The sequence below is a fragment of the Trachemys scripta genome, chromosome 1 (assembly GCF_013100865.1).
Source record: "Trachemys scripta elegans isolate TJP31775 chromosome 1, CAS_Tse_1.0, whole genome shotgun sequence".
Taxonomy (NCBI): domain Eukaryota; kingdom Metazoa; phylum Chordata; order Testudines; family Emydidae; genus Trachemys; species Trachemys scripta.
In genome coordinates, this window is record NC_048298.1 from 15,318,675 (window position 1) to 15,338,624 (window position 19,950).

The following is a 19,950-nucleotide window of genomic DNA, read 5'->3' on the forward strand; positions in this document are numbered from 1 at the left end:
AGTGGGTGCAGAGGGAGGGGGTGCAGGGGTGTGGCTGGGGATGAGGGGTTTGGGGTGTTGGAGAGGCTCAGGGCGAGGGCAGAGGGTTGGGGTGTGTGGGGGGGTGAGGGCTCTGACTGGGGGTGAGGGCTCTGGAGTGAGGCAGGGCTGGGGATGAGTTTGGGGTGCAGGCAGGCTGCCCTGGGGCTGGGGCCAGAGAGGAGGACTCCCCTCAGCCCTCTTCCCGCTGACAGCAGTGAGCTCTGGGGGAGGGACCCCCCTCCCCCCCAGCAGCACACTCACCCCGCACCACTGTCATTGCAGATGCTCCTAGTGCCCTTCTTAGGTCCAGGAAGCCCCCTCGCCTCTCCTATGGTGGGTGCCGGGGTGGGGGCTGCCATCACATGTACGCCTCCACCCCTGCTGCTGTCTCTCACTGTAGCCTCACTGGGTGTGGGGGATGGGGCTGCCCCTTGCCAGTGTGGGGCAGGAGTGGTGACTGCAGGCAGGCGGGGAAGGGCCTGTGCTGATGGAGGGGCCTGCTGGAAAAAGGAAGGGACCCCTGAGGTGGAAGGGCAGGGGCAGGACATCCTGCCCTAGCATTAGTAGATGGGGGGGGGCACTAGGACCCTGCAGCGGCAGTTGATGCCGGGACCCAGAAGAGTGGAGTCAGCATGGAGCGGCAGGGACGGGGCCCTAGGGGACACTTCGGGGGGAGGCCGGGGGGGGGGGGGGGGTGGCAGGCCACAAACATTGGTGGAGCTGGGCCCCTGGCCCTGAATATTGCTAGAGCCCAGGCACCATGGGTCCATATAACTCGCCACCCCTGCTTGCTTGCATCAATATTCCTACTCTTTCTAGTCAATAAAAAGAAAAACAAACAAACCCGAGCCTGTCTATTGCTGACAGGGCAGATGATAGACAGACAGATGATGTCACCAGCATAAGACAGGTGACATCATCAGGTGCCAGTAGAGGTCAATATGAGAATGTAGATAGACTGATGTCTAGATAGATGATAATCCAGCACTGACTGGGGCAGAGGGACCTTTTGATTTTTAATTTAGAAATGGTTCCCAACCAACCCCCCCATATCAGAACACAAGGGCATTTAGATCCAGATCTGAACTTTGTGGCTAAGACCATCTGTCCATTCTAGGGGTATTTACCCATAACACCATTCACTATTACAGTGGCTCTGAAAGACAAGTGGAAAATGAATATAAAAAGACTTGGACGCAGCATGCCCTTAGGGCCCACTCCTGCAAGGTGCCAAATGTTGCTGAGCTCTCTTGAGTCCCATTGAGTTCAAGAGGACTGAGGATACTTAGCACCTAACTTGGAAAACTGGCACTTTGGATTGTGCCTAACAGCTCCACCCCCACTTATATAAATTTAGTTGGGGATTTTAGTGTGTGTGTGTGTGTGTGTGTGTGTGTGTGTGTGTGTGTGTGTGTGTGTGTGTGTGTGTGTGTGTGTGTAAGGGGCTATGCCAATTTACACTTACTATGAATCTGACCCATATTTTATTTGGATTATTTTAACTATTTTACTGCACGTTGCCATAAGAATGCTGCAGAGAGAGCCTGGATGGACAAGTGGGTAGAAAATAAAAACGGACAGAGTTCAAACTGAAAAAGCTGTCACTACCCAGCCGCAAGATTAGGACTGAATGGGAACAGAGAGTGGGTTGCTCTCAGTGCCAGAGGCAATCTGTTTAGTTTGGGGTGAAGAATAGTTGCAGGGCGGCGTAGGAAGCTTGCACTGTTGCTCAGGTGTGACAGGACAAACATGGGATTAAAAACTGGACACTCTTGGCAACTGTTAAATTGACCATAGCATTTCCCATTCTAACGACAGGAAATACTGCAAGTACCACAATGTAAAGTACCTCGGTACGGCAAATGTCCATAGAATCATAGGTCTTGAAGGGACCTCGAGAGGTCACCTAGTCCAGTCCCCTGCATTGTTTAATGAAACCTGCTGTTCAGGGACTTCAGTCTCCAGGTCAGCCAATCCAGAACCTTTCCATAGCACTAGAACTAACCTGATTACATTTCAGCCTACTCATAACTCTGAATCATTTATTGTGCCCTCAAATGTTTTAAAGCGACTGCAACACTCCAAGGAAACCGTTGACTTGTCCACAACCCCTTCCGGTGCACAGAGACTCCTACCGATTGCTGTTTGCATAGAGATGAATGCAGACTCCTCTCCTTTGCACAGTGTTTTACAATCTTAATACACAACAGCCGGAAATATGACACTTTGCACATTACTCAAAATATGTCGCTATTCAAGAAAAGTTGCTCGAAATCTTGTTTAAAATGTTTTGTTATTTTTAAAAACAAACTCTTTAAAAAAAGATTATGGGATTTTACTGCCAGCTGCTCTAGCGCAGTGATTTTCAAGCTTTTTTCATTTGCGGACCCCTAAAAAATTTCAAATGGAGACGCGAACCCCTTTGGAAATCTTAGCAATAGCCTGTGGACCCCCAGGGATCCGTGGACCACAGGTTGAAAACCACTGCTCTAGAGTAAATCTAAAGTAACTCCATCCCTTTTAGGAGAGGAGCCTTGATGATTGCAAGGCAGAAACTCCAGATTACACCAGTGTACAGTAGCAAAGATCAGACACAGGTATCATTTTCTTGAAAACATAATATACTTTGTTGGCTCATTCATGTCTTTTAAAAGTAACACAAAAACCCAAGGTCTGTAATTTAAATAGCTATAAAATGCTAAAGACAAGGGCACTTGTTGCTGAGGGGTATGCAGTCTAAATGCTCTGTCGCTGTAGTTTTCAATACTCCCTTCTACAAAATATTCCTAGAGCTATTAAGTCCAAAGCCATCTCTCAATTGTGCATATTTTACTAAACAAGTGCAAAATATATCCTGCCTCCGAGTCAGACTTTTCTTGTTTTCTATATTATCACTTTGAACAGAAGACACCACCACTCTGGGTGTTGCTGGACATACTGTTGATCAAAAAACCTAAAGGGGTTAGGTCAATGAAACACTTTAATGTACTATTACATTTGATGTCTCTTTCCGGATTATTAGCATCTCGCTTTGAATAGGAAATTGTGGTTTACTTACAAACACATCCATTAGCAGGTGCTCCAGCGTAACTTCAATGTCTTCTAGTTTAGCTGCTAAAGTCATTGTGAAGGCAAATGTGAGTCCAGGTCCAGCAAACAGAAGAACCCTCAAGAGTCCCAGTTCAAATTGTCTATCGCTGAAGCTATTTCTTTAACTGTAACAAACGTGTTATTTACAGGTAAAGAAAAACCAGTGAAATAAAACATAACATCTGAGCCTGGGTAATTTTCAGACTCAGGGCTGCCAGACCTAAAACCTGCTCTCACGCTGCTGACAGAGGGTCCAAGGATTATTCCATATGTGGAAAGCGAAAGTCTAAGTATCCGTGCTGTCTTCCTTTTAGAACTTCACAGTCAGAAGCACAGTGTCGCATCTGGGAGAGCACAACAGAGCGAGACGCACACATCCACACCCACAGAGCAAGAGACAGGGAGCGAGTGGAATAAACTGCCTTTGACTATGACTGATATTTATAGGACTACATGGTTTTGACTCCAGTCCATTTCTCTGTTCATTTCTGACCTTTCACAAATGGCTCAGGACACTGGAGTGTATTGTAAAGTGGGGGCAGTAGGTCTCACAGAAGTTGGCTGTGACCAGCGCCGGGCCAATTCACACAAGCACGCTATCAATAGTTCTTTGTCAGAGCATATCAAGCTCTTCACTGTAGCTGGGGACAGAGGGGAGCACAGATGTGTAAAAAACAAGGAAACGAAAGTTGTTTGGATACTAGTTTTTTCCTAGGATTATTATTAGATCCCCTTACCCACTCCTAAAAGAATCAAAATAGAGGCAAATCCAAGGTTGGGATGAACGGGAATAACCTAAAACCATGCTGACCACCCTCAACATCTTCTGCAGCCAGCTTGGATCCTGACAGGTTTTGAGGGTCTTCTGTAGCTGCCCAAATCCCTCAAGTCCCGTGGACTTCATTGGGGAGCTGAGTGCTCAGGGTCTTGCAATACTTGGGCCTCACAGGAGTCCAGGGCACTGAGCCCTTTCCACGAGCAGAGTCTCATTTTTTATTTTATTTAAAGAACAGAACCAAGGCTAGGTCTACACTACGAGGGGGAGGGAAGGGGTCGATCTAAGATATGAAGTTGCGTATTTTAGGTCGACTTACCTGGCGGCGAGTCGACCGCTGCTGCTCCCCCATCGACTCCACTTCCGCCTCTTGCTGCAGTGGAGTTCCGGAGTCGACGGCAGAGCGATCGAGGATCGATTTTATCGCGTCTACACTAGACGCGATAAATCGATCCCCGATAGATCGATCACTACCCGCCGATCCGGTGGGTAGTGAAGACGTGCCCTAAATCTGGAGCATAAGCCGAATGACTTGCTACTTCCCTGTTTCTCAGAGTTTGCTCCTGCTCCCATTTCAGTCAGTGGTGAAATAATCATAGTTAGTCTCACGTAGCACTTTTCACCCATAGCTCTCACATTGCTCTTCAAAGGAAGGGAAGTATCAGTGGGCCTGATCCAATATGCACTCAAGCCAATGGGAACAGTTCTAGTGATTTCAGTGGGCATTGGATTGGACACATTACCCCTATTTTACAGATGAGGAAACTGAGGCACAGACAGATGACATGACCTGCCCACGGTCACTGGTACAGCCAGGAACAGAACTCAAGTGTCTCAACTCCCCGCCGGTGTCCTATTCGCTGAACTATTTTGTTTCCCATTGGCATCAATGGGAGCACGATCAGTCAATGGATTACGCTACCAAACGCTTTTTTGTTTTAAATCTACTCAGACTCACTAATATCTTTTGAGTGGTTTTGCACGTGATGTATTTCCGAATAAAAAAAAAAAAAAAAAAAAGGGGGCTTGACCAAAGAGTTCAGGAACAGAAGCTCAATATTATTTATAAAGGTTGGAGATGGAGTCAGTCGATGCAGCTCAGCGGAACATTAAATCATAAATTCCATCTAAATGTTCTCAGAGTTATAGCTGAGATCACATTTGCAGACATCTGGGACAGGCATCTGAACAGGACCCGTCTGCGATGGGAGACTTTTACTAGACAACAGCATGATAGACCATTTGGGGCATGCTGTGATGGATGGTTTCAATAGCAAAGAAGGGTGTGTAATATATTTTCCTGATGGACAAACTCTGATACACACAAGCTCTGATAATCAGATAATAGATTAGCCACTCCAGAAATAGACTGTCAGAGGGAGACTCTTTAGCACAGCAGCTGCCTTCATCAGCCTTTCATCCTGCCACTCTTTTGTTAAAACTTTGACGAAGTATGTAACTTCACTGACCTGGACAGAGTAGGTTTCTTAATGAGCACAATTAATTTTTTTTTTTTTTTTGCAAGGAACAAACTCTGGAGGGTTATGCACTGGAGACTGCAAAAACTCAAGGAATCACAATTCAAAGTACAGACTGCTCACTCAGCCCAGTGTCAGGCCGGAACAAGAAATCTCATAAAAGCTGAATTTTGCAAGCAAAGAGCCCAATCTTACAAATGTGAATGAACATCCTGCTTGCTACCATGAGGAGTCATGTTAGGGTGACCAGATGTTCTGATTTTATAGGGACAGTCCCGATTTTTGGGTCTTTTTCTTATATAGGCTCCTATAACCCCCCACCCCACCCCGATTTTTCACACTTGCTGTCTGTTCACCCTGAATCATGTTCACTTTAGTCTGACCACAGTCAGAAGCACTATGCTCAGTGGAAAGTATTTGTAGGACTGGGTCCTAAGGGCCTAATCTTGTGAACTTCTGTGAGCCCTCTACTCCCGGTGAGGTCAATGGGAGCTGAAGGTGCCCAGCATCTCACAGCTTTGCCACCTTGCAAGATCAGGCTCTAAACTTGTTGGATAGTCATTTAAACCAAAGGCAAATCCCAACCCTTTTTCAGCTCACCCACCATTACTCAAGAGCTAATAATTGTGGAGCAGTTGACCTAGAAAGGAACTGAGTCAGCTCCAAGTCAGAAAACAAACATTGATTTGGTCCAATATGGCAATCCTTATAGTATTACTTAGTTTTCCCCCACAAAGCTCTTCTGCAAACACTGACCAATTAATGGCAATTAGACTGACGTGGGGTCAAAGTCATCCTTGGGGTAATGTCCCTGGAAACCAGTGACCACCAGGAATGAATCATACATTTGTTCACCTTCAAACTAATGTGAGTATCTGACTAGACTGACTAAAAAGAACTTTCATTGCAGTAAAACAAGTGATTTCTTCTATATTTAGCACACAATAGCTATCTGTTAAATAATGAAGTACTAATTTATAGGTTCTTTTCTATAGGATGCCTTGACGCAATGGTACAACATTTTGTTCAGGGCAAAATTAGATAGAACATGTAAACAGTGTCTTTTCACTCTTCCTATAGCTGTATTATAATATCAGCCAGAGAGATTAAACAACCAGAGATGTCTTTCAGGGCTCAAAATGAATTTTCTATCTGATGAATCACTAAGACAAACACAGGCTCCTTTTTCTATTCACAAAGATGAATTTCAAGATTTCAAAACTAATAGACAGTGTCAGGCACAAATAAGGAGAAAAAAAGGATGACGGGAACCCATAATGACTTCTCTGATTCTCCCTCTGTAGCCACCTGTCACTAACATGATCATGTGCTCTACTGGTCAGAGCAAGGCAGGGGTGCTGGAACAATTTTTATAGTGGGGGTGCTGAGAGCCAGTAAACCAAACTGTAAACCCTGTATATGATGGAAACCACTTCAACCAAGGGGTGTGGCAGCACCTCCAGTTCCTGCATCTATGCAGCAAAGACATATTTAAGGGTGAGCTGACTGATTTATGTGGCCTGTGTGCCTCATTATCACATTCAGAGATACTATAACCTTTGTAATTAAAGATATGTATTAACCCATAACTGGTTGTATTACGGATATACTGCTTGTATACAGAAGCTCAAAAGCTAGTCCTGTTCCCCAACAGAAGTTGGTCCAATAAAAGATATTTCCTCACCCTCCCTGTCTCTCTTGTATCCTGGGACCAAAACGGCTACAACAACACTGCAATATGCATCGATACTCATAACTGGATCTGGCATTCTGGTTTCACCCACGATAAAAATATGCCAACTTCTCTGCAAAAATTTGTATCTGATTTCAGGTTCAGATTCTGAACATTCCCATAGTTTAGGAAGGTTTGGACTGACCATAGTAATAATGAGGAACTTTAAGTATCCAGACATCTGTTGGAAACGTAATATGGCAAAACACATGATTTTTAGTAAGTTCTTGGAATGTGATGGGGACAACTTTTTATTTCAGAAAATGAAGGAAGTAAACGGGGGAGTGCCATTTTAGACTTGATTTGGCAATTTGAGTCAAAGTGATCATGAAATGATGATTTCATCATTCTGAGAAGAGCAAGGAATGAGACAGCAGAATAAGGACAATTAAGCAGACTATAACAAACTCAGAGAATGGATAGGTAAGGTCCCACGGGAAGAAAATCTAAGGGAAATAGGCATTCCCTTAGGCAGTTTCCCAAGGAGGCAATATTAAAGATACAACTGCATATTATCCCAATGCATAGGAAAGATGGAAAGAATAGAAAGAGGCCAATATGGCTCCATCAGGAGCTCTTTAATGACCTGAAATTAAAAAAAAAGAGTCCTACTAAAAGTGGAAACATGGATGAATTGCTAAGGAATACAAAAGCGTAATACACGCATGTGGGGACAAAATCAGAAAGGCTAAGGCACAAAGTGAATTACACCTAACAAGGGACATAAAAGGGAATAAGAGGTTTTTAAGATACATTAGGAGCAAGAAAAAGATAAAGGAAAATGCCAGTCCTCTACTTAGCGGGGAAGGAGAGCTAATAATTGATGAATTCAAGGAGGCTGAGGTGTTTAAAGCTTATTTTGCTTCAGTCTTCACTAAAAAGATTAATGACTCAACACAATTAATACTAACACTATAGGGGAAGGAATGCAAGCCAAAATAGGGAAAGAACAGGTTAAAGAATATTTAGATAAATTACATATATTCAAATTGGCAAGGCCTGATGAAATTCATCCTAGGGTACTTAAGGAACTAGCTGAAGCAATCTCAGAACCGTTAGCAATCATCTTTGAGAACTCATGAAGGACGGGTGAGGTCCCAGAAGACTGGAGAAGAGCAAACATAGTACTGTACCTATGTTTAAAAAGGGGAACAAATAGGACCTGGGGAATTATAGCCCAGTCAGCCTAACTTCAATACCAGGAAAGACACCGGAACAAATTATTAAACAATCAATTTTTAAGCACCTAGAGGATAATAGGGTTATAAAGAAATAGAACAAATGGTGCCAAACCATCCTAATTTCCTTCTTAGACAGGATTACTGGCCTCGGGGTTAGGGGAGAAGCAGCTGATAGGATATATCTTGATTTTTGTAAGGTTTTTAACACAGTCTCACAAACTAGGGAAATGCTATCTAGATGAAATTACTATAAGGTGTGTGCGCAACTTGTTGAAGAGTAGTTATCAATGGTTCCCTATCAAACTGGGAGAGTGTATCTAATAGGGTCTCACAGGAATCTGTCCTGGGTCTAGTACTATTCAATATTTTCCACTAATGACTTGAATAATGGAGTTGGGAGTATACTTACAGAAATTTGAAGATGACCCCATGCTGGGAAGGGGTCCAAGCACTTTGGAGGCCAGGATTAGAATTCAAAAGGACCTTGACAAATTGGAGAAATGGTCTGAATTCAACAAGATGAAATTCAGTAAAGCCAAGTGCAAAGTACTTCACTTAGGAAAGAAAAAAATATCAAACGCACAACTGCAATATGAGGACTAATCATAGTACTGTTGAAAAGGATCTGGGGGTTATAGTGGAACACAAATTGAGTATAAGTCAACAATGTGATGCAGTTGTGAAAAAGACTAATCTTCTGGGATGTATTAACAAGAGTGTTGTATCTAAGGCCTTGGCTACACTTACCCGCTAGTTCGACGGCTGGAAATCGAACTTCTGGGTTCGACTTATCGCGTCTAGTCTGGACGCGATAAGTCGAACCCGGAAGTGCTCGCCGTCGACTGCGGTACTCCAGCTCGCCGAGAGGAGTACCGCGGAGTCGACGGGGGAGCCTGCCTGCCGCGTGTGGACCAAGGTAAGTTCGAACTAATTCGAACTAAGGTACTTCGAACTTCAGCTACGTTATTCACGTAGCTGAAGTTGCGTACCTTAGTTCGAATTAGGGGGGTAGTGTAGACCAAGCCTAAGACACAGGAGATAATTGGTGAGGTTTCAGCTGGAGTATTGGTCCAATAGTGGGAGGTACACTTTAGAAAAGAGGTGAACAAATTGGAGACAGTTCAGAAGACAGCAACAAAAATTATACAAGGTTTAGAAAACCTGACCTGTGAGGAAAGGTTAAAATTCTGGGCATGTTTACTCTTGAGAAAAGACGACTAAGAGGGAACCTGCTAACAATCTTCAGCTACATTAAGGGCTGTTATAAAGAGGTTGTGATCAATTGTTCTGGAAAGTAATGGGCTTAATCTGCAGTAAGGGAGATTTAGGTTAAATAGTAGAGAAAAAACTTTCTAACTACAATATGAGTTCTGGTATAGATTTCCAAGGAAGGTTGTGGAATTCCCATCACTGGAAGTTCAAATAGGAATTATTTCAGGGAAGTTCCATGACCTGTCTTGTACAGGAGGTCAGACTAGGTGATCACAATGGTCCTTGGGATGGCCTATGAATCCCTGTTTAGATGTTATGAGCTTGACAGAACACAGATCAGCTCCCCCTGTTCTCCACAGGGTATGAGAGAGGAGCCTTGTCCTCGGTCACTCTCAGTGGAAGGTGCTAGGTGATTAGCACATTTGAAGAGCTGGCCCTGACCTTCAAAGAGTGACCTCTTTCCAGGAGTAGAGTCTCAACATCTCTCCACCTCATTTTCTATGCATGTTAGGCAGGCTACTATGGTCTTTGACTATGATGTGAGTGACTTGTTCTTCCCTGGCTGACTGAATAGGCTGTAGCACAGTGTGAAGATGTCTGCTTACTTGGATGGTGGGGTGAAATGAAGGAGCCCTCCCACGGAGAGAAAAAGGAGTGCTCCAACGCAGTGGTGGTTGTGACGGATTTCCCCCAGAGTGCTGCCTGCAACTGGGGTACTGCTGAGCCTTCTGACCCACCAGCCTGGGCTCCCTCTCACACTGTGCTGCTGTGACAAGCTTCAGCCCCGCTCCTGGTCTTACGCTGCCACCAGCATACACACAGGTAGGGACACACCCAGCTGCAGTTACATGCAGGCTCTCTGACCAGTCACTGCATGTGAACCAACAATAGAGAGGATACAGCCAAAATAAACACCAGCTCCCCAGCCTAGGACCCCAGAACTGTACCATCCTGCCCTGGTCAAATTTGGCCAGTATATGGGTTTAATACCCAGTCCGCATCTCCCTCAATGTGAAGAGGACATGCAGAGATTGTGTTGACCAAGTTGGGATTTTTCCCCCAGACACTTCATTCAAAATGCACTGGTTTAGATAAAACATAAAACAAAGTTTATTAACTACAAAAAGCTAGAGCTTAAGTGATAGCAAACAGATCAAAGCAGGTATCAGAGGGGTAGCCGTGTTAGTCTGAATCTGTAAAAAGCAACAGAGGGTCCAATAAGCTGTTTCATTGCTGTGAAGACTTCTGCGTTTGGACTAGAGCCTGAGCTCTGGGACCCTCCCACCTTGCAGAGGCCTAAAGCCCGGGCCCCAGCCTGAGCCCGGAAATCTTCACTGCAATAAAACAGCCCTGCAGCCCAAGGCCAAACCAGCTGGCACAAGCCAGCCCAAGGTATTTCATTGCAGTGTAGACATAACCAGAGGGGCTGGCTCAAGCCATGGTGGGCTGTTATAAAAGAAGACATGTTAGTGTGTGGCGTAATAGAGGATATGGCACTGAACAGAGCACTTTGGAAGGAGAGGACTTGTGGAATAGAGCCCATTTGATGGGATTAATGCAAGGAAGAAGAAAAAGAAAGACCCATCTGTCTTCCACACCTCCTGATGGACCACACAGAGGGAAAATTTCTCTGACCCTTGGAGCATGTCACCTTAGCTCCCATTGGCTGCATCACCACAGGCATGGGAGGTGAGGGGGGGGACAGAAACAGTGATAATAAGGTTTGGGAGGGGATAAAATCAGTTACATGAGCTCTTCCTGCCCCTAGGCAGAAGCCAAAACCCTCCTTCCCACATGGCACAAAAAAGGCTGCAGATACAATGTGTTGTGCTGGACAGGAACTGAAGTCTATGATGCATTTGAATTTTACCAGTAGAAAACCCAGTTAAAAAGCCACGCAGTTATCAGTCACTGCTCCTGCTGCAGAACGGCATAACACTGCTCCTGCTGCAGAACGGCATAACTCTTATTTCACATGCTGCTCGGGTTCACCACGATTGGGATGGCCATTCACAGTACAGTAAATTGAAGAATGAGCGTGGGAGTCCCACTTCTGACCTCTTGCCTGTAGTGGGATTGACATAACTCCGTAACAGTGAAAAATGCAGCTTCTACATGACAAGATAAATGTTTTTATAAGACTCTTTCCAAATGAGAAGCACTGGCAGGCCCGAGGTATTACAACAAAGAAAAGCAATGACCCAAGCGGAGTTATCCCGTCAAGTTTAGCCACTCAAGCTTTTTACAGCCTTGAAATATATATTTCTCTTCTCTCTCTTATAAGCTTAGAGCTGGAGAATCTGAGCTCCTGTGAGCACCCAGAAAACTGCTTTCTCATAGACACTGCACCCAATCCCACTAGTGTGTTTCATCACAGACCTGGAGAGGCCATCTTTAGGCCTGAGGGGAACATTCCATCTCCATGTCTTTGCTAAGATTGCCAAAGTGTATGCTAATTGTGAGGGTAATTGTTTTGAGATCTGGATATCCATCTGTCTGGGTGGAGGCCTGTCTGTCTGTGTAGATGGGGAGGCCACCAGTTCATTTCACATATAGTACGTCACTGAGCTTGGCTGCCCTCAGAGGTTAACCTGTTTTAAAAGCAGTAATGAAAACACCATTCCACCGGCACCATCTGCCATTTTGGCCCATCCACATCATCAACACCATCCTTTGCCAAGGTACTTTTGGTTGGCTCAACCTTTCGGTACTAAAATGCCCCACAGTAACTAGCAATATTTAGTGACACTATACCAGTGGCTCCGTCTGTGGGAACAGGCAACTCTGATTGACTTTGATGGAAGTTGTGGGAGCTCAGAACCTTTGAAAACCAAGTCACTTCCTCTGAGGTGTTTAAGTAAGGTCTGAGGTGCCTAATGGTACCAATCTCAAGTTTGAAAGCAGTGGCCATAATTTCTACTTTATTTTGACTGGACTCCTATGTCCCCTCACCTCATGCCCTAGCATAGGTGCCACCGTCTCTCTTCTCTTCTGTATCTGTTCTTTTTTCTTCTTGTTTTCCTTTACCCTATTTTTCCTCCCCCTCTCTCTGCTTTCCTTTTGCTATTTTTCTTGCTCCTGCCCCTGGGGAAGCTCCCCTTCCCATTCTCATAGACTCAGAGACTAAGGCCAGAAGGGACCATCATGATCATCTAGTCTGACCTCCTGCACATTGTGGGCCACAGAACCTCATCCACCCAGTCCTGTAATAGACTTCTGGCTGAGTTACTGAAGTCCTCAAATCATGGTTTAAAACTTTAATTCCCTAAAAGACTAAATGCTGTTCAGGATGGAAGATTGCAAGAGGCTGCAGTGGTGATCGTATTATCAAGCCATTGATGCTTTCATGGCTAAACTGAGTGTTGCAGGAGCAGCAGATTTCTGGGCTACAAGGCTGTTGTCTTTTGCCTTGTACAGTTGCGCTGTGAATTAAGAGCCACCACAGGAACAGTAAAAGTAAGTGTGTGTGTGTGTGTGTGGGGGGGCGCTTTCAAGAAACCAACCACAGCTTTACTCTCTACCAAACATGGGTTTGGTGTAGATAGAGTTGCCAATTTTGAACATAAGAATGACCATGCTAGGTCAGATCAAAGGTCCATCTGGCTCAGCATCCCATCTTCCGATAGTGGCCAATGCCAGTTTCCCACTGTAGTATACTGATGTTAGTGGCAGGTGGATCATGTCCATAATTTCAACTGAGTGTTGCTCGAGTGAAATTCCCAGGTGTAATAATGTCGAGTTAAACACTGAAAAGCTGCAGTGCAAAGTGATGCAAAGACAAAGCCACGGCATTGTGAAAATGAATGGGATGTTAGTTTGTTCAGGAGGAGAACATCAATAGGAGGCACAGAGTACGTTTGTGGGCTGATGTTTGGTGGTGAAATTTGGAGCTCTGTAGTAAGGACAGTCTGAATTTTGTTTCTATGTGTTGTAGTGGTACACAAAGTCTCCTCTGTGTAGGGTGATCAGATAGCAAGTGTGAAAAATCAGGACAGGGTTGGGGTTAATAGGTGCCTATATAAGACAAAAATCCTGAATTTTGGGACGGTCCCTATAAAAATCAGGACATCTGGTCACCCTACTTCTGTAGAATAACAAAATACAATATTTGTAATTAACTAGCTACTTTATAGAGGAGATTTGGGTACCAGTACAACACTGAGATATTACTGTCACATGTCAGAGTATCTGCACCTGTGTTCCCTCTCCACGATCCACCAAGGACACGGACTCTAGGATCCCAGGTCCCCAGCCACAACTCTCTTGAGTAGAGACCTGCATCTCTTTCTCTCCTGACCAGGGGTTTTTCCAGGCTGCACAGTTCTCTGCCTAGACTGTGGTATTCCCAGCCAAGCCAGACTGCATGACTAGCCCAGCATCTGTGCTTTACTTTCTCGCTGAAGTCTATGAACAGTGTGATTGCTAGGAGCTTTCACTTACCACACAGCCCTTTCCAAGCAAGCAAATTTATTCTTAAATGAAAACATTACAGAGACAAACATATAAAAAAATAGAAGTTCGTGTATGCCTGCTAAAAGCGGACCAGAGGGCACCTGTCAGTCTTATGGGGCCTCAGTAGGCCAAAGCCCTTCCAATCCTTTCCAGGAAGGAGGCCTTGCTTGGACAGAAGGTCCTGTCCATTTTTTGGATCACAAAGCAGGCCCTGAATCAGGCTGTTTATCCAAAAGTCCTTTGTCTGTTGGTTTCTGTAGAATCCAGTTTGTTTGAACCACTATAAGCGAGCCTCTCCAGGTGGTGGTACCTCTCTTGAGGTGTTACAACCCGAGGGAGATTGCCTCATCACCCCCAATGTTCTTAGTCGTGGAGGAGCTGTGGTCACCCTCCCCCATGGAGTGATGTACAATCCCTGGCCCACAATGATACCTACACTTAATACAGTAAAATCTCCCAGAGATTTTGCAGGAAATTTCCATATTTGTCACAATTACCATCCCTACTTACAGATAGAGAAACTGAGGCGACATAGGGGTTTAATTGCTCAGGACCAAATAGCAAATCAATGTCAGAGCCTCATCTCCAGACTAACTTCTGTGCTTTAATCACTAGACATCACATCCTCCCTAGACCATGCTTCCTCGCCTGTTGTCTCTTCTCTTATAGTTTACTTTGAAAGCTAATCACCCTAATGTGAGGGCAGTTTGTGGGGTAGGAAGATTTCCCCCCAACAATTGGTCTCATAAACCTGTGAGCTTGTACTGGCTGGTTCTCTCAGTGACACGATGGATTTTTAGCATATGGGGCTTATCAGCTTTTGAAAAAGGGCTGCCATGATGGGTTGAATTTTAAATCTATGTATAAAATAACTTTTTGAGGAAAACAGTTACCAAGCTCAAGTTTGCTTTCTTTTATTCTAGTTTCACACTGGATCAGCTCTATTGTCTATAGTGGCGTTAATCTGGAATAAGAAAGATCAGAATAAAGGTTCAAGAGACAAACTTCTCTCTCCCACCCTCTCACTTGGTTGTATGCACTGAAATTCTGTGAGAAACTACTGCAGAACACTTCCGCTTCTCCAAACAAAACAGAGCTCTTACTGTCCCCCAAAATTCTTCAAAGGGTTTTGTTTATGACAATCTCCTCACACACTGTACTTCAGAAGTCTGGCTCTGACACAGGATTTTATTCGCATGCTTGGAAAAATCATAGCCCAAATTCTGCTCCATTCTGTGCCAGTGTAAGTCCTGAGCTGCTCCATTGATTTCAGTGGAGTCACTTAGGGTTTACATTGGAGTACTGAGAGCAGAATCTGGTCTTTTGTCTCTGAGATTATTTAGATGCCCCAGAATTTTGGCTAAGGATAAAGCTCCTTTTATAATTTGGAACCAGATGTTGACAGCAGCTATTCAGCTATATTAATTTATTAATTCCTGGCTAGATAAGTATAATTCCATCCCAGCCAGTCTTGAAAAGTCTCATAAAAACTAGTCTCAGCTACTTACATTTTAATTTGAAATGACATTACATATATCTGGCCCCAATCCTGCTATGACTGGAGTAACAGAACGCCCGCTGATGGTTCAATATAAAGTGCTCTACTTCCTTCCCTCTATTATATTCATTCTTTACTGGACTTCTGATCACTTAGAAAGGACACAGAATAGCAAGAAAGAGGAGAGCAAAAAGAAACACACAGTATTTTTGGATGTATAGATTCCCATTCTGTGCATGAACACAAACCAGAATAAAGACGTTGCAGTATTGCCAACCCTAAGCATTCAAAATATCACAAATCAGGTCTCAAAAAACATTAACTTTATTTAAATTAATGGAGATATCCCATCTCCTAGAACTGGAAGGGACCTTGAAAGGTCATTGAGTCCAACCCCCTGCTTTCACTAGCAGGACCAAGTACTGATTTTGCCCCAGATCCCTAAGTGGCCCCCTCAAGGATTGAACTCACAACCCTGGGTTTAGCAGGCCAATGCTCAAACCACTGAGCTATCCCTCCCCCCCATTTAAAAACATGGGATTTTAAAAAATAATAAATGTAGGTGTTTTTCTTTGCCTTCTGGTCTCTGAACCTTTAGGTTACTCTTGGGTCAAGTTTTCAAGCTTCTCTCCCTAATCAGGAGAGCTAGAAGCTTCCCCCCGACCCTTCTTCTAATGAAGCTGAGAGTCTCACATATTCACCTGGCTCCAGGAGCTGGGGTTTTAAGAAAAAACAACAAATACACCTCTACCCCGATATAACGCGACCCAATATAACACGGGTTCACATACAACACGGTAAAGCTCTGACACACTGCTCTGAGCAGCGTGTTAAGGGTGCCGGGCCGTGCTGGGGCCGAGGGGTTGAATAAGGTGCAGAGGGTCTTGGGGGTGGTCAGGGGCTCCCCGCCCCCAGAGTCTAGGAGGCAGGAGCTGTGGGGGGGCAATTTTGGGTCCCCTGCAGTCCCAGAGCGGAGGATTAGCGGGGGGCCGGGAGCAGCCTGCTCCGCTTCCCTCACCCCGGCCCCAGCCAGGTCGCTCAGAGGAGGGGGCTTGGGGGAAGGGATCCCCCCCCCGGCACTCCCCAGCAGCAGCGGAAGCGGAGAAGCCTGGCCCAGCCCACTCCACTCTGCCAGCTCCCAGCCGCAGCGCTCCGCTCCCTGCCGCCGGTGAGTGCGCGACCTTTTCTCAACACCCCCGCCCCAGCGACACGGGGCAAGGAAAGCGGAGCAGGTTGGGGCCACATCCCTCTGCTTCCCGCCGCCAGTGAGTGCGGAGGGCGTCCTTTCCCCAACCTCCCTCACCGGCGGTGGGAAGCGGAGCAGCCCGGCCCCAGCTCGCTCTACTCCACCAGCTCCCAGCCGCTCCACTTCCTGCCGCAGGTGAGTATGGGGGCTCCTTTCCCCAACCTCCCGCTGCTGGTGAGTGCGGGGAAGTGGAGGGCCGCGGCTGGGAGGTGGTGGAGTGGAGCGGGCTGGGGCCACATTGCTCCGCTTCCCGCCGCTGCCGGTGAGTACCTGTCAGGGGGCGCGGGGTGTGGATAGGGGTTGGAGCAGTCAGGGGACAGGGAGCAGCGGGGTTGGGTAGGGGTCTCTGGAGGGGGCGGTCAGGGAACAAGGAACGGGGGGGGGGGGGCAAAGCAAGTTCGATATAACACAGTCTCACCTATAACGCGGTGAGATTTTTTGTCTCCCGAGGACCGCATTATATCGGGGTAGAGGTGTAGTGTGAGCCCCATGATAAACTCATAGTTGGCAACAGTGAAGTATCCAAGAACCGGAAAATGAATTGACTGAGAGATTGACTAGAAACAAAAATGAAAGTGACCAGACTATTTTCACTGACCAAAACTGATAAGATACACCAAAAGGGTAAAGAAATAGTGCATGGATGTGAATATACAGGACTGGTCTCTGACATAGATTATACCCCCAACATGTTCTTGAAATGTTCCCTTTTACAACCCATCTGGTAGACTATCCTAGAGCTGGTTTTCACTTTGTTTTTTAAAAGCATTTTAAGTACCATCAATGGCCACCCTTCTCTGAAAATTGCAAATAGCTTGTGCAGAAAAAGGTAAGGTCTTTCAAAAAGTCACTGTGCGTTAGGAAGGCAAGAGAAGGTATTTCCCCTAGGAATAGCTCATACAGGTCAAAGGGAGAACAAAGATTTTGCTGAATTCCTGATTTTACTCTTTTCCAATCTGAGCCCTACATAGATGCAAAGCCTTAGAAGACATGTGGAAAAAGTGAGGGGCCACTTCTGCTCACCGAACACATGGAAGCAGTCCCCTTGACTATAGTGGGAATGCACACCTGAGAAGACTAAAGAGGATTTGGCCCCATCATTCCTATTAGGCATTCTTCTGCAAAAACTGGGCCACGTAGATCGATACAACAGAAGGGCCCATTCCTGTGACGTGTGAGCACCTCATGAGAAATTTATGGCAGTTGAGCACCTTGCAGGACTGAATCCAGAATTAGTGGCACCTTTTTAGCAAGTTGCAGAGAATCCAAGTGGGTAATATTGGTCAGTTTCCATTAGAAAGAGCATTTGTGTGGACAGGCTATGTGAAGATTCCTCCACACGTCTAATCGGTACTAGAAAGCTTAGTAGTAATAGGATGAAATTCAGTTTTTAGGCTTTGCAAATAAATAATAATAATAACCCGAAATAAATGTGTTTCCTCTTAATTGCAACCACAACAAAATCCCAGTTTTTATTCCTCCCTCCTGGCTTGTCATTTCATCCGGTCATTCAGAGTTTAACAGGTTGGCTGTCACAAGCCTGTAAGCTACTTTCTACCTCCCCTTCCACCCCGCATCCCATGTGAAAGCACTCAGTCATCTGGTACTGTATATTCATGTGCCTGGATCCATTTGCCCAGGCCTTCTGTCCCAATGCCGTGTGCATGCATCCCTGCTTCTTGCCTCATCTTTGTTCTCTTTGAGAGCAAAGTAGTCATGCAAGAAGAGTCTGTGTCCTTTCCTCTCTCTCTTCCTCTATGAATTCAATAGGAAAAAAAGGAATTCTAGAAATAAAAATAACGTTCCCTGTACAGCGTGACAGGGCATTTTATGCTCCCAGGTAGCCTTGACAGATCCATCATAAAGCACTTAGTTATAAAACCCTTAGGCCTCTGTAAGTGAACCCATGTCTCACTACTACATTTGTGCTGTTCTGAAAAATCTAGTTGCTGGGAGTAACAAAGAGCAAAAAGGTAATGAGCCTCTTTGGAGAGGTTTTAGGCACTTACTAGAAGAGCTGGAAGCAGAGGCCTTTAACACGACGACTTCTTTTTCTATAGATCAGGCGGGTTATAATTCTGTATTATAGTCAATGTTCAGATGCAAGTCCCACAGCAATTTATATTGCTGCTGAGGCAGGAAGTGCAAGCCAAGAGAACCTGAATTTCTTCAGCAATGAAAGATCTACATGTTCTTACATAAGGGAAAGCCCAGTAGAAGTTGGTGATCAGACAGCTTTCCCAACCTGCTCCACAAACAAACTCCGTCTGCTGCATACAGCCAAACTCACAACTCTGACCGAGTCACCAAAGCGAGAAATGTCAGGGCTTCAAGCACAACCAGCATAACTCTTTCCAGCTAGGTGAACACCAGCTAACAGGATAGCTTCCACGATCGAATGGGGCATCTAGGAGTAGAGTGACTGGAGGCTCTCGTTCAAGCAAGATTCTGTTGGACCCTGGTTGGGGGGGGGGGGTGACATCGCCCACCATGTTCACACCTGCACCAGATGTATCTGACAAAAGACTCTGCTTAAGCAGGCAGCTCCTCTGGTCAGCATCACAAGTTCGGTACCCATGGAGCTTGTCTTTATGGACTTTCTGTCATTAGTGCCTGACCGCCTGGGTATTGCAAATATCTTGGTGGTCACTGACCATTTTACTTGTTATGCCCAGGCTTACCCCACCAAAGACCAAAACGCTTCCACGGTTGCTAAGATCCTGTGGGAAAAGTTCTTCATTCACTATGGATTGCCTGCAAGACTCCACTCCAAGACTCCAGGGACAGGATTTTGAAAGTGAGTTAATAAAAGAACGTTGCAAGATCATGGGGATCAAAAAACCCTACACATCTCCCATTATCATCCACAAGGGGATCCACTGCCAGAACGATTCAACCGCATGCTACTCAACATGCTGGGAACCCTGGAGCCTCAGCAGAAGAAATACTGAAGCCAGTATGTGGAGCATTTGGTACATGCCTATAACTGCACTCAACACGATGCAACTGGGTACACACCCTACATGCTAATGTTTGGTCAAGAAGCCCACTTGCCAGTTGATCTCTGTTTCGTAGTGTCTTCAGATGGGGCGCTCCTGGAAATGTATTTGGGGTATGTGACTCGCCTAAGGGATCAACTGAAGGAGGCACATCGGAGAGTGACGCAAGCATCTGGTCACCAAAATCAAAAGAATAAAATCCGATATGATCGGCGAGTGAGGCAACGGGCGCTTCAGATTGGTGATCGAGTTTTGGCCCGAAAACT

General features: G+C 45.5%; 1 protein-coding gene across 4 annotated transcripts in view; it reads right to left on the reverse strand.

The window, feature by feature from the left end:
* The window catches only part of FRMD4A (FERM domain containing 4A), a 552,359-nt gene that overhangs the window by 322,377 nt on the left and 210,032 nt on the right, over positions 1–19,950 (reverse strand). The window contains exon 1 of one of the 4 annotated variants that reach the window (XM_034765148.1): positions 3,080–3,366. The exons of the other annotated variants lie outside the window; for them this stretch is intronic. Coding sequence (XP_034621039.1) covers positions 3,080–3,145 — 66 coding nt within the window. The 5' untranslated portion in view covers positions 3,146–3,366. Of the gene's footprint in view, positions 1–3,079; positions 3,367–19,950 lie in introns of those variants that run through there. 4 annotated transcript variants of the gene reach the window in all.